Consider the following 16048-nt stretch of genomic DNA (forward strand, 5'->3'; position numbering starts at 1 on the left):
TTACTCTTACACTTCAATATTTTAACATTAATATTGGAAGACTGGGCTCTCATACTACACAACAATCAGAATCAATGCTTCATTAGAAACCTGGATACAAAATCATTGGTTTTATAATTTTGAGAGTATAACTGGAAGAAGAAAAGATGGTTCTTGACTCAGACAGTTGAGATTTTTGTTATATTATTTTTCTTGATAATTTTTTTTCTTACACCATAATTTTAATACACTTTTTGTTAGCCTGATCCCAACTGATGTATACAAAGGCGAATTTCCAGTGTCATTTTCATAAAGAGCAGTGACAATCTTTCCTAGAAAGTAAACTTTCACTGGGGCAGGAAACCATATGTCCTTTTATATACATATATGTGTGTGTGTGTGTGTGTGTGTGTGTATATATGTGTGTGTGTGTATATATATATATACACACACGTGTTTTCATGCACTTGGGATAGACTGGAGAAAGCAAGAAAAAGCAACAGCAACAACAGACTTAAAAAAGTAAACATTAACAAGAAATTGCTAGGTAGAGAGGGAGCATTTTAAGTAGAAAAGGAGTTCTAGAGAGATGGAAGTTTTGGAAAGAGTATTAATAAATGCGTATATCAAATGATCTTAATTAGTGGAACACTTCAGAGTGTAATAGGGCACTAATATGATTGCACAAGGAAGTCTTCAGCCTGAAATTCAAAAAGCAATCATTAAAAATACAATGAAAACAAGTAAACATGAAGAATAAAAGAAAAGTTATGTAGTAAAGCTAGAAATACAGCAGAAAAAGAGGCAAAAAACCCCTACTTTTTAGGGCCATTAAATTTCTGTCTAGAATTTCCTAAATAGCAGAGGTACTCAGGTATTTAACATAATTAACAGTAAGTGCAACAGACCTGAATTAGGAAAGGGCAGTTTGAAGAACATCTATGTAAATAAAGAGATGTATCTATTATATTTATCTTCAAGTTAACAGAGCATAATAAAATTTACCCTGTAATTCTTAAGAGAATAATCAAAGCAATTTTTGAACCATCCTTAAGAACTCAAGAAAAACCAACACAGAAAGTTCCGGGGATTTACAAAAAGGAGAAAAAGCACTTATCTGTTTCTATAAAGGTAGAGAAGGAAAGAAAGAAGAATTGTAGGATATTCAGCATGATTTCAGTTCCCAGAAAGAAAATGAAACATGATGTAAAGTAATTAATGTTTAATTGTCTTGTAAATAATGAACAGATGTCAGAGAGGCAACAGATTTGTCAGAATAGGTTGCATCAAGCTATTACAGTATTTTCCTTGACAGAACAGCTAACTAGTGGGCTGGGAGAAGCAGCAGATGTGATACAGCTCGACTTTAGTACCATTTTTTGATGTGGCCACACATGACATTCTTAGAAGAAAAACAAGGGAAATGTAAATTAAATTACTAGAAGGTGGACATGAACCTCATGAGAAAAAGCATCTCAAGGAATAATTAATTACCTGCGGTACATTGCCAAACCAGAAAGATAAGCCAATTTGCAACGTGTCTAATAATGTGATGCTATTGAAAAGAAATGGCAAAGGTCAATCTAAAATTATTACAATGTACAACAACAGACTTGAGAGAAGATACCGTGAAGTTGCACGGTGAGGCCCTGGTTGGAGTACAATGCCCATTTTTTAAGTACCTGACAGAGGTTTTTGTAGCATGTGTGGATGTGAAAATGTGCGGGATTGTTGCTCTTGGTTTTTTGGTTGTTGGTTTGGTTTTTTTAATATTTTGTGGTTGTATTCAGACATAAATTTCTAGTTTTCATTACCATAATTTAGTCCAAATAACATAAATGCTTCTACACTTTTTGTCTAGAAGCTATTTCTTAATCCTGTTTCAATACTTAAATGAAGCAACTTCAACCAGCTCCTGAAGGAAACTGTTCATAGTCTGATAGAGTTCACTGCTTTGATTCCCCTCCCCCCATATAATATACTTGTTAAAGTATTTAAAAGGCAGCTATAGGGTCTTTTCTTTTCAGCACCAGATCCTGCAAAATGTGCTACAAAAAGAAACACTCCTCACCAGAAATAAACATTTAATTTCTCAGAGATGTTTTAAACTCACACATTGCATTACTAATACAATGTAATTGGACTTACAACCTCCTTTTCCTTGAAATGGATGTAGAAGAGGAACAAACAGGCAGAGGGTCAAAGCAGAGCACAATCATCAAAGGATGACAGGAGATAGAAAGTTACATTTTATTTGTTTTGGTAAACATGGGGCACTTATTTTTGGCCACATGTATTACCACAGGGATGGTCAATTGAGTGTGAAAGCTTCTTTCAACAGTTTTGACACTGTAGCCCTGTCTACAGTGTAGTACTTAATTCACATTTTTACATGTGAACATTATCTACTGTTTCAAAATGGAAATAGCTATTAGACCATATTATGAATTGCTTGCTTGCCAATTGCGTTTTTACATTTTTGATTAGACGAGCAAGAAAAAAGATCTTAACCTAATGAACATCTTAAACTGTACTTATAAAACATCTTAAAGTATACTTAGAGTTTCTCTAAGCATATGTTGTCATATAATACAGTAAAGCTTTTGGAAATTGAGTTAAGAACTGTATTATTCTCCAGTTTAGGTTATTGGGCCACACTTGAGGAGCTCCATTACAGCTATGTATGGGTAATAACCTGAATCAGTTGCACACAAAAAAAATCCATTCTTTCTTATATATCATTTACTGTGAAAAAGAAGGATATTCCTATGCCAATAGTGAAAGAGCTAAAAGTAATGGCATAAAATCTGTGCGTGCTGTTGAAACTTGTAAATGCATCAGATAGAGGACAGTTCATTTATTATGCACAGAGAGACTGGCTATGGATTTCAGATTCAGAAGCAAAACCATACCTTGGGGGAAAAATGAAATATTGTTTTCTTAGTTTGAGCTGTGGTCTTGAAAACAGTTATGCATTCTTAGACTGAAAAATGTGATCCATTAACATCTCTCAGTTTAACTACATGAATTAATTAGGCACCTACATAAATGTTGACAGTATCAGGTCCCAAGTTAATCGCAACACTTCTAATTTACTGACTTCGTCATCCTAACAAATAAAGATTTTAAAGCCTTTCTATAGATGAGTTTTCAATGGCACCGAAAGTAAGATCCCTGCCAACAAAATCTAAGCTGAACTGCTGCTGAAGAAATGCTGGGAAAAACAAAGTTAAAATTACTTCCATCTCATCTATTGATTAAATGTTTAAATTTTTTTTTTAAACTATCAGCATAATAGAAAACTAGCATATTACCATGGGTGAATTCATGCCTAGATACAACCTGCATTTTCTTGTGAACCACACAGCATGTATTTTATCTAAAGCTTTTCTTGTTTTTCTTCCAACCCACCCATATCTCCTACATATTAAAATGATCAAGTAATCATCAATTTTTAAAAAAATATATTCTCTATTCACTTTTTCTCCTGTGCTAATCAGTTTGTGCTACAATATTTGCACTTAAAAACATAGCTACAAATTTTGTGTAGTGATATGGGAACAATAAGATCACTGGTAGTGAAAAGTTAGGTTACATAGTAACATTATTAAGATGAAAAAATATTCAGATCTATTGTTTATAGCATTATAACATGAAGGCTCATAACATACAAGATAAATGAACGCCTAGCTCATTTATTATTTACGAAATCAAATTCATAAGACTACTTTTGAATAGCATCGGTGGAGCTACTTCTTAGAACTTCATTTTAAAGAGTCAAGAACCTACTGGACACTTTCTGGTATCCAGGGGTTTGGATCCAAGGGAATCATCCTTCTCAGGTGAGAACCTCAGACTAGAGGTTGTTCTCTGAAGCCAGACTGTCCTCAGACAAGTTATCCAGAATGACTGGCAATACTGTAAGCTAAGCATTATCAGGGAAGAGAAGACTAATAGAGCAAAAATCCATGAATGACCCACTACATTAAAAAAAATGATGCTCTGATCTGTTTAGAAAAAAGCCAACCATTATCCAGGTTTAAGAGGTTTTTAGTACAGGAAATTCAGAGAGATATAGCCTAAAATCTTAGAGTTTTGAAAGAAATGTCTTCTAGGTTCTTGTTTTGGTTAGTTTTTAGTTCTATAATGTTTAAAAATGTATTTATTAACCCATTATTTTACTTAATTGAGGAAAGAGTATGGTTTAAACATATTGCAAACCCATTCACAGTTAATAATATTTTGGTTGTCATGGATGTAGAAAGGCTCATCTGTGTTTTACACCACTGGAGTGGCTTCTCAGGGTATTTATCATTCCACACTCAAAGAGTTGGTCACTGACTTCTGTTACAGTTAAATAACCAGTAAAAATGTGAATCCTCATCAGCCCTGGACATCAAACTCTACACGCCTCACATTGGTCACTCAGGAAAGAAGAAAAGCAAAATTAGGGCAAAGTTTGCAGCATGCTGGTTTAAGTGATTAAACATCAAAGGATGAAACATCACTGTCTGAAGCACAATATCAACTCCTCTCTTCTTGCTTTTTTACAATTCGCTCTTCCCCCTCAATGAAATGGTTAAAGAATAGATGTAAAATAATGAATTCACATACCCTATAGCATTTTGCAGTAAACACAAGACTTTCAGGAAGAACCAGCCTTTGCTGCCAATACACTGCACCACTGATTTAGTCACAGACCGTAAAAACAATGTTCTCAGGGTGCCACGGATTTATGGCCAAGTCCTGCCCCTTTGGCCCATACGTGTGAAGTGAGTCCTCTGGCACTTCACAGAAGGCTGCTACTTCAGCTGTGGGTGTATGGAACTATGCAGCATATCCACAGTAATGCAACTCTTACAGGAAATCACAGAATTTGGTTGGAATAGCCCTTTAAGATCATCAACTCCAACCATAATCTGTCCACTACTAAACCATGTCCCTAAGCACCACATCTACCCATTTCTTAAACACCTCCAGGGATGGTAACTCCACCACTGCCCTGGGCAGCCTGTTCCAGTCCCTGATAACCTTTTCGGTCAAGAAATATTTTCTAATATCCAATCTAAACCTCCCCTGATGCAACTTGAGGCCATTTCCTCTCATCCTAATGCTTGTGACTTCGGAGAAGAGACTGACGTCCAAATTGCTACAACATATTATCAGGTAGTTGCAGAAGGTGATAAGGTCTCCCCTCGACCTCCTTTTCTCCAGGCTAAACAACCCCAGCTCCCTCAGCCACTCCTCATAATTCTTGTGCTCCAGACCCTTCAGCAGATTCATTGCACTTCTCCAATGCCACGATGTCCTTCTTGTAGTGAGCAGCCCAAAATTGAACACAGGATTTGAGATGTGGTCTCACCAGTACTGAGCAGGAGCAGGATCACTTCCCTGCTCCTGCTGGCCACACCATTTCTGATACAAGCCAGGATGCCATTGGCATTCTTGGCCACCTGGGCACACTGCTGGCTCATATTCAGTCGGCTGTCAACCAGCATGCCCAGATCCCTCTCTGCCAAGCAGCTTTCCACTCAATCTTCCCCAAGCCTTTAGTGTTGCATGGGGTTGTTATAACCCCAGTGCAGGACCTGGCACTTGGCCTGGTTGAACCTCATTCATTTGGCTGCCACCTATCGATCCAGCCTGTCCAGGTCCCTTTGTAGACTCTTCCTACCCTCAGGCAGATCAACACTCTTGCCCAGCTTAGTGTCATCTGCAATCTTACTGAGAGTAAATGTTGGATGTGTTCATGTGCAGTACAGGCGAGCTTTACATTACAGAAATTAATGAGATGTCTGGAGTTACATTACCAGGCATTGTGAGAGATGGAGACAAATAGAAAAAAAAATCCCAAACCTTCAAACTTTGTCTTGATTGAACTGTCATTTGCAGAAAAATAAAATGTCAGGGGAGAACCAAGGTAAGCAGTGTCCCCACGGAGGTGCCTCATGGCCAGCATGGCAGGCAGTCATGTAATGAAAGGGTACATCGCAACCATACAAGGAGGGATAACGAACGATGGCTGCAGGGACATATGTGTCTCACCAGCTTCAGATGTCTCACTCATTCTCCTGCCTACTTGTGCAAATAAAGACTACATACAGTGAGTACCCCCCAAAATATTATCACTACAAAACAAAACTCCCTTCTGGTTAATACTTCAAATAAAAGCTAGCCACAGATATGCGAAAAATCCCCTCAAGAAATCAGTTGCGTGCCGTTGGACAAAAAATAGCTTATATAAGATAAGCAAAACACTCTAATTAGTTCTAAGTTTGTGTATATCTGTACGTAGGTGTGTGTAGGCAAGGGGACGCGAGGAATACCAGTGTTTTTATTTTAAAAGATTATTGTACAGTTCACACTTCTGCTCACAAAACATTCTGTTGGAGCTGGTCGATATTCACTGCATTTTTCTGCCTATATTTTCTAGACTTGGTACAAATTTTTATTCTACCTCCACAACCATCCTCCTTACTTTAAAAAAATCGCTCTTAAGAAAACAAGATGATTTTGAGAAAAGATTTGAACAGTGACTAAATAATAATATCCTATGAAAATGGTCATTTCTACTATACAAATTCATTACCCAAGGTGTCTGGCGTCTGACACACCCGAACGAGATAATCTGTGTCTTTTTAAACTTCCCGGGAGTTAATTTGCCTCCAAATCCCCATATTTCTTTAATTTTGTCATCCTTGTATCTTGACCTTCTTCCATTTCTGGACCATCTTTAGGTTGTGGAGAACAAAGCTGGAGCCACTGCTTGGAGCATTCAGTGATGTATGGACTCCTTAACATACAGACTAACATCTTACACTGTTTTGAGGGCTGTTGCACATAGAAAATATATCTTTGCCCAGCTGCCCATAATGATGCCATATTTTATCTGAGAGGATGAATTAGCTCAGAGCCTTCCTGTTAGTGTAGATAATATAGTTTAAATTGTTCCATTTACCTAGAAAATTTAAATAAAATTATCTTCTGTTGTTGTCTTTCTGATAAGGAAACTCCCACACTCCCACTAGCGAAACCAGGATTTTCCTTTTGGCAAATTTTGCTTCTGTCTATTCACCTGTTAATTAATACATTTATACACCCAACCGCAGCGCTGATCCCCGATGCATCACGGGATTTATCTTTCTGCCTGCTGAGAAATGGTCATTTATGTTTTGCTTGTGCCTTGTAACCAGTTCTTAATCCATCAAAGGCCTTAACACTCACTCCATGGTTACCCATTTCCCAAATAGCCGTGTGTGCAAGACTTTCTGAAAAGCCTTTGAAAGTCTAAATCCATGACACCATATTCTCCTTTAATACTACATTCTAGTTTTAAATTCCAAAGGTGGAGAGAAAAAGAAAAGAGTATTTAAGCTTTTAGACACCATGGTGATTTATTCATCTCTTCTGTGTCGCATTTAATTGTTTTATAATATATTTAACATGATTTGTCACTGTATTTCTCTGCATATTGAAGTCAGAAATTCCAGTCAGAAATCCTTTGGATCAAACCAGGCCCTGGTGGAACATAATGTTGGGTATTCTCTGGTCCTTTGTAAAGTACCTTTTTTAAACTAATGCATTAAATGGTTTTTTGTTGCTGATACCTTGACCTTTGAATTTCAGTTTAGCAAAACTTTAAAGAAAATGCTACAGTGCTTTGCAGAATAAAAGCCATAATTTCATCAAAAACCCTGGATAAATGATCTCATGTTCTCAGGATGATGGTACCCATAAGTTCTACCATAACTACCTGAAACTCCCATAAAACATGAGTTTAACATAATTTCTTTTTTAAATAGGCTCCATTTTGCAGTTTTTAGCTCTCCCTCAGATTCAATATGCTTTTTTTTATTACAGCTATGCCTAAATTCATCTTCTTCCTTCTACATTTTGCTTCCCTTCATATCACTGCTGAAAAAATCCATCTTTACCACATTTTAGTATTAGCTTTGATAATATCATTGAGCTGCCTTTTTCCAGCGATAAATATCTTTAAAGTCTGTCCTACTCACACTGATAAAACTCTCACAGGCTTATTGCTGAATTGCCAGTAGTGTTGATTTTGGACTTTAATGCATTCTGATAAAGACAAAATAAAAAAAATCAGAGTCAAAACAGAAGTTGGAGAGTAACCTACTTAAAAAACTGTTAGATACCAAGTTATTAGGATATTTCTAAAACATTCTAAAAGCTGAAACTGAAATTTCTGGTCTGAATCAGACAATTTCAAATTTCCTATGTCTTTCCCAGGAGTAAGTAACCCAAGTACTGCAGTACTGGCTCTTCTAGGGTGGTTTCCAGGCATCCAAATGCAAACTGAAGGGAAAAAAAAATAAAAATGGGAAGTTTTCACAGCCCTTCCCAGGCAATTCTGGTCCTATTTGTTTTGCTTTTTCTCATTCATTTGCCATTTGTTCCCTCTCATTACCAGCCTGCAAAGTCTACTCTAGTTTTCCCAATTTAAATTCAACAGGTTGCTGAGCAGTAGGAAAGATCTCAATATGCCAACAGAAATTGTGTTTGCTGTTGTCTCTTACTCCCTTCCCTTGCCTTTTGCCTTTATCAGTAAGCCTTGTAGGCTCTGTGGTTTTAGACTCTTTGTGGATTTATAATAAAGTCAGCAAATGAAAAGTCAAGTTTTTATTTTATCTTTAAAGGAAAATAAAAGTGTGTGATTTTAAAAAGGCATAAACCAACCCGTCACTACCTAATACTGCTGACAGAGATAACAGTCAAGCATCTACCAATTTTTTGGCTATAAAGGCAGTGGGTTAGTCAAGCACAGACAAGAAAGCACTAAAATGATGAAAAAACCCACCTCATGTAATCCAAAGGCTGCAAATTAAAAAAACCCCAAACAATAAAACTTTAAGGTGCAACCAGTTATAAAAGTAAGGCCTGCATAGTATCAGTTTCTCAAAACCCACCAATATCACTTTCATTAAAGCCTAATTTTCTTCCTCTTTCCTCTTTTTTTTCCCCAAAAATCCCAAACACATTGGCAAGGTGTTTCTCTCTCCAAAACAGCCTATCTCTGGATCAAACCCAGTACTCATATAGCAATATGCAATCCCTGGAAAGAAGAGGCTTAACAGAGGCTTTCCTTACCTGAGCTGACGATTAAAAGTAAATAATAATTGTAAGAGAAATGTAATGTGCTTATTTCCCTTCTATTGCCATTTAACTAATTTTTTTCCCAGCTTTGAAAAGCACCTCAAAAATTTATTATTTATTTATTTATTCAAAAATAAATAAAAGTTCAATTAAAGATAAGGAAGAACAAAGATGAAAAAGGCAAGGTGTTCATCACTCTGATTCTCACAGAGATTTTGACATGTACATCCAGGGGTAGAGCCTGACTCAAAATAAAACACTCTCATCGTTCTTGAGTGCGTGACAAAATCTGCACAGGATCTCATGGTGATGAATGGAATGAATATATAAATATATGCACATACTTATAGACAGCCATGTCTCTATATCCATAGCTACACAGATGTAGATGTAGGCAGAGAACAGCTCTGGGGAAGAGGGCAGAGGATAAATGGGCAGGGCACAGAATGGCACAGGGTTGTATAAATACCGTTTTCACCACTTAATTCCAGTGTGACAGAATGAGTCAGTAAATACTACCTTTTTAAATAAGCAATCGTATTAAAATAATAATTAAAATCTTTGTAAATGGCCTGAAAAGCTGCAAATAGATATTGTGTTGTAATATTAATGATCCACATTCATGTCTGGCATAAATTGTTTTAGCTTCATTGGCTCCACTGAATTTGGGCCCATTCCATCTTCTGAACTTCTCCTGCACAATTTGTACATGATGTACAGTTCCTAACATTGAAAATATGGTTTGTTTTGTTTTTTATTACTCACTAGTTTACTTACATTCCATAACAAAGACTCAGTCTTCAGTATTTAATCCCATTATTAACAAGCTGATATTGTCAAGATGTGCTTATTCTAGAGCTTCTAGCACTCAGTCATAATCCAAATTATATCAAAAAGTTCATTAAATATGGAATGCAAGTATTTACTGTGCCTATTATTAATCTATATAACTATGCTTTATACCTGTCAGTTACTCTGTTAAAAAATTATTAATAAAACATTTTTACAGAACCTTAGGTTGGAATTTTAGCTTAATAAAAACCCTGAAGATATTTTTTGGTTTGCTTCATAAAGAAATCTTAGAGATATGAAGAATTCTGCAAAATCTCTCCTTTACCAAAAAGAGACTTTAATACAAGAGTGCATCAAAATATTTTACCCTATCAAACTGAATGGACTATTTACTTTCTGTGAATTCATAATACCAGCTCATAGACTTTTTCAAATATGCTAAATTTACAATACTCATTCTATTGATCACTAATTGGGCAGTAAAAAATAAAGGGACTAATCAAAGCAGTTTTCTGATCCATTTTGTTTCTTCCACCTAAAAACCACAAGACACAAACAGGATCAATAAATTTGGAGAAAAAAAAAAAAAGAAGCAAACCTTACTGCATTATCTTCAAGTTGTAGAGGGCAAAAAACTCAAGGTACAACTTTCTAGTTGTAATCACAGTCACAAGAATCCACACTTCAGCTACAATTACCAATAAATCATTATTGGGAGTGTTGGTGGACAGCAGGATGCCCATGAGCCAGCAATGTGTCCTTGTGGCCAAGAAGGCCAACGCCATCCTGGGGTGGATGAGAAGGGGTGGTTGTAGGGCAGAGAGGTTCTCCTGCCCCTCTGCTCTGCCCTGCTCACACCACAGCTGCAATCTTGTGTCCAGTGCTGGGCCCTCAGCTCAAGAAGGACAGGAACAGCTTGAAAAAGTCCAGTGCAGAGCTACAGAGATGCTGGAGGGAGTGGAGCATCTCCTGCTGAGGAGCGGCTGAGGGAGCTGGGGCTCTTGAGCTTGGAGCAGAGGACACTGAGGGGTGACCTCATTCCTGGGGATCCATTTGGAAAGGGCAGTGTCAGGAGGAAGGAGCCAGGCTCTGCTCTGGGATGTCCAGTGACAGCACAAGGGGCAATGGTCCCAAGCTGGAGCACAGGAGGTTCAAGCTGAACATGAGGACAAAGTTTGTCAGTGTGAGGATGCCAGAGCATGGCCCAGGCTGCCCAGAGAGGTTGTGGAGTCTCCTTGTGTGGAGACACCCAAAGCCCTGGCCGTGTTCCTGTGTGACTGCTGTGGTGATCCTGCTGTGGCAGGGGTTGCACTGGGGGAGCTTTCCAGGTCCCTGCCAACTCCTGATATTCTGTGATTCAGTGATTATGAATGTTCAGCAAAAGAATTAATACTTGATTTTGGTCACTGGGATTTATGTGTGCACATAGGGCTTGGGGTCCGTATTAGGGCTAAAAGATAATGAGCTGGGGACAACAATAACACAATAAATAATATTAAATCCTCTAAACAGTTTTTTTTGCCGATTTCTGTGTTTAAAACTAACACAGAGGCTGCCAGAGCTACGAGAGATTTTTTTGCTTTTCCATCTCCTGGGGAGATGTCTCGTTGTTTTGTCCAAATGTTACATTTGTTGTGTTCTGAACTGGTGCATTCTCATTTGTTTCTCTGAAAATAATCTCGATGATTTTAAAGCCCAGATGAGCAAGTGCAATGTGGGGAAGGATCAGCTCAGACATTTTCGACACCTACACTATGTGCATCTATAGCATAGCTGGGCATTTGTAAAGCGAGTGGAGACCCAGCTCGTAAAGTCAATGCAATTCAAAGCATGATTCAGCCAAACAAATGTAGACTACTGCTTCAAGATGAGAGCACTTGCTGGTGCTGCCTGCAGTGAACAATTCAGGAGCACATAGCAACAGATAATACTGAGTATAAAGGAACCTAAAATGACCAGCTTAGTCGTAATCATCTGCACTTAGATGAATCCAACCCCTGCTCTGTGAAGGCAAAACCAGGTTAAAAAACAAACAGCGTTTCTTCCCAGTCTACCTACCTAGCAGACTTTTATGTTTATATGATCAATTTATTTTATATAATATATATTTTATGTAATCTAGCAGACTTTTATATGTTTTTATGAAATGTAATGTATTTTCAGTTGCTCAAATGTATTTTCAATGGAAAAATTGTTTTGTTGGGTAACACAACTTCAGTCACCAACAGGTACACTTACATGCACAGACCACAGAGCAATGTTTGCAATGATTTTCTAGAGACACATAATACCTAATCGACTGACTCATAAAGAACTTGAAGAAAAAGCTATGTGCTATTTACTCAAATCTTTGAAACTTTGATGAAGTAGACTAGCCTTGATGGGTTACTGAATCTCTTCTCTTACACAACCCTTCTCAATATGAGTTCTGCAGTAGCACTCAATAGAGAATAATTTTAAAAAAATCATAGAATCATAGAATGGTTTGGGTTGGAAATCATGATCATTAAATTGTTTGTTTATATCTTGTTTTCAAGCATAGTTCTCTGAAATCTGTAATTCATACGAGAACCTAACTGAAACTTTTAAGTGTTTTAATACTGAGCAATATGATTCTGCCCCTCTGCTCTGCTCTTGTGAGACCCCCACCTGCAATACTGCATCCAGTTCTGGGGCTCCCAGTATAAAAAGGACATGGAACTGTTGGAGCGGGTTCAGGAGGCCACAAAGAAGATCAAAGGGCTGGACCATCTCCCCTATGAGGACTGACTGAAAGAGCTGGGGCTGTTCAGCCTGGAGAAGAGAAGGCTCTGGGGAGACCTTCTAGCGACCTTCCAGTTCCTGAAGGGGTCCTACAGGAAAGCTGGGGACGGACTTTTTACAACGGCATGGATTGACAGAACAAGGGGTAATGGTTTTAAACTGGAAGAGGGGAGATTTAGACTGGATATTAGGAAGAAATTCTTCCCTGTGAGGGTGGTGAGGTCCTGGCCCAGGTTGCCCAGAGAAGCTGTGGGTGCCCCCTCCCTGGCAGTGCCCAAGGCCAGGTTGGCCAGGGCTTGGAGCAGCCTGGGCTGGTGGAGGTGTCCCTGCCCATGGGGGTTGGACTGGGGGGGCTGTGAGGACCCTTCCAGCCCAAACCATGCTGTGATTCTATGATTCTATTAACATCTCAAGCAAGCTTACCAGTTTCGGAGAGCAGTTTGGTAGCTTCCAGTACCTTCTCAGTATAAACTCCAGTTTCGTAGTTTTCCATCTCTGCATTGATGATGTGAATAACTCTGGCTGCACGGCCTCGGATGGCACCCGCAGTTCTGTCCAACGTATCGACATCCCCCTCTTGGAGAGCAATCACACATTTATTCACATCTTCCAGAATGTGGTTTTCTAGAATGTAGGAAAAAATAAGGTTCATTTCATTTTGTTCTCCCTCATAGCAAAGCTATTTGGGTAAACAGCAAATGTCAGACTGTTAAAAAATTGATATCTGTCCTTATCGTGTTCTGCAAAACTATTACCATTCTGTGATACTGTGCCATACAGCAGTAAAAATCCCAAGTGGGATACTTATATTTAAATGGGACCGGGCTACATCTTCTCACCTATACTGGGAGTACCAACTTGTAATGCTTTGAAAAATAGTCACATTAATTTCAATCATCACACTGAATTTTATTATAATGGAAGCGTAATAAAAGTCAATGCAAGAAGAAAAGCTGTCAAATATGATGCAGATGCACTAACAAAGAGTTGGGCAATTTTCTCGAGATGAATTTACACATCCCTCTAAACACTTAATAGATTTGGTTCATTTGCGCCTAAGTAAGTTAGAAAAGAAAATAAACCATTTTGAGAAGACAGCAGCAAATGGCCTCTGAAGATAGCGGGGAGCTGGGTGTGAGCAGTTCATCTCCTTTACGCCGTCTCTACCAGAGATTAAGCTGTGAATTTTTCATGACACCCAGCATAATCATATGTGACTGCGCATATTCTGAAATAAGAGTAGACAACAGCGAGTCTGCTCAGAGGATATAATATCAAGGTTTATTGAAATTTTGGGCACTACATTATGTTTTCTCAGCTCAGAATCAGGCCATTTACTCTCACGTGCTGCAGTATCTTAGTTTATGAAATATTCTCACATACAGATAATGTCAAAGGATGAAGCAGATTTTGACTGGCTCAGACACTATTTCCTTGCAGCCAGTACAGTTAAAAATCATTTCACTAATAAAACTATGCTTGAACTTTATGTTTGAGCAAACTCAGAGACTCTAAACAGCAACTTACTTTTCTGCCACAGACACATCTAAAACGAAATGTTGTTCTTTGCAGTAGTAATAAATAAACCAGAATCAATCAGTTCACCAACTGCTTTTTGTTAATTATCCTTGGCCACAAAAACAGAACGATACACTAATCTTCACTGTTAAAAATCCCAAGGCTGGATCATTTGAGGTTTCAGAAATGTTTTACATGATGTCAAATTTTAAACTGTAACAACTCTGAATGAAAAATGAAAGTCCCTTGAGCTGTTAATCAGAGTCACTTGCATCACAAAATTCTGTTTAAAAATCTCTCTATCCACACTTAAAAAACGTTTCTTTGCAGAAGTATTTCTTCATTACTTCCTCCTCATCATTGTAATTTTTCTTACTGTGGCACAGCCAAATTTTGCACAACAAGAAATGCTATATGAATGCGAACAGATAGTGCATTTGAAATATAAAGTAACTGATTAAAATTATGGTCAGCCTTCTTTTGGTAGCCACCGTATTAATAAAATATGCCATCAAATGTGACACTCAATATGAAGAGGAGGAGGTGTCATTTCATGAGGTACATTTAACCAGACGCTAGCCCGTTTGCAATGCTTCGCTGGTTTAACATCCAAAAATAAAACGACTCTGTTTAAGCTGAGACTTCCAAGCTCACAGCTAGGAGCAACAGGCTTTCTGGATACATGACACATCATCTCATTTTAAATAGAGATGTCTATGGACAGTATTAGAAAAAATCTAAAGCCTAAACAAATATGACTTCTCAGCTGCCTTGGAAAGCTTGGATCTAAGTCAAGACAATGTTAGAAGAAAATATGATTTGAGAAAAACAAAAAATATAAATGTCATCCATTCAAATAACTTCTGGTTTTATGGAAACAAGTGTTTGGAGTGAACAAAGTCCTCAAACAACCAACCAAGTGGCCATTTGAGCAAGTTTGCCATCTCTTTGGCTTGTGGACTGGGTTTGCTCTTTACAGCTTGGTCTGCCCTCTCATTATAGAACCAGATCTGTTGAGAAGTGTTTACCAGCTTCGATTCTCAAATGAAAATCCATGTGCTACCTTTTAGTGTGAGAGTTCGTGTTCATTTTCTAGTCCTGGTGTGCAGTAAACACTCTAGTAGTGATGTTGAACAGTAGACTGCAATTATACTAAACCAAACCATTGCCTTTTACTAATAATAGCAGGTTACAACCAAACAAAATAAAGGGGAGGGCAAATAAGAAAATTAAGGATTTTTTTTAAAGGATAAATATATTTTTTTCTCCAAACATCCTAAAATTCTATTAGGAAATTTAGGAAACATCAAAGAAAAGAATGTAGAATGGAAGATAAAATTAAGACCAAGTTATCTCCAATTTGGCTACTCTATAATGTTAGAATAAGCTAAGCACGCTCAGCAAACTCTATGTCCTTATTCACATTCACCTCTTCCAAACCTTAATAGGAAAATCAGTTTTCTTCAGCAGACAATTAATCAAAGACATGCAGCACTTGGCAGTTATGATTATCATCATGTATGACTATATTAAAACAATACACTCTGCCACAAGTTGTAGCACTTTACAAAGAAGATGGAGAAAAGACCGTGATCTGAAGAGTTAATATCCTTCTCTTCTTTATGTAAGGGCTAAGATACTTTGTCTATTTTTGTAGAAGAGCTTTGCATTGCCATCCTTCCTAGCAAGGTCAGAGAAGTACAAATATTTTTTTAACACTATTTTACTATTACTCTCCGTTCAGTTGCATTGTTACACCAAGAACTCTGGGACCCAGAACTGCTTCCCAGCTCTCTGCAAACATATGCACTGGTCATGTCCTGACAATATACCTAGATGGGACTCATACACATCATCTGCCTATTTCCCTTCTTCCGAT

General features: G+C 37.7%; 1 protein-coding gene across 1 annotated transcript in view; it reads right to left on the bottom strand.

Moving 5' to 3' along the window:
• Window positions 1–16048, bottom strand: part of LOC104537110 (catenin alpha-2) — a gene marked incomplete at its 5' end in the record, with an annotated part of 63616 nt that overhangs the window by 46477 nt on the left and 1091 nt on the right. The window contains one exon of the mRNA XM_010179898.1: window positions 13075–13275. Coding sequence (XP_010178200.1) covers window positions 13075–13275 — 201 coding nt within the window. The remainder of the gene's footprint in view (window positions 1–13074; window positions 13276–16048) is intronic.

Source organism: Mesitornis unicolor, unplaced genomic scaffold (assembly GCF_000695765.1).
Source record: "Mesitornis unicolor isolate BGI_N332 unplaced genomic scaffold, ASM69576v1 scaffold2722, whole genome shotgun sequence".
Taxonomy (NCBI): domain Eukaryota; kingdom Metazoa; phylum Chordata; class Aves; order Mesitornithiformes; family Mesitornithidae; genus Mesitornis; species Mesitornis unicolor.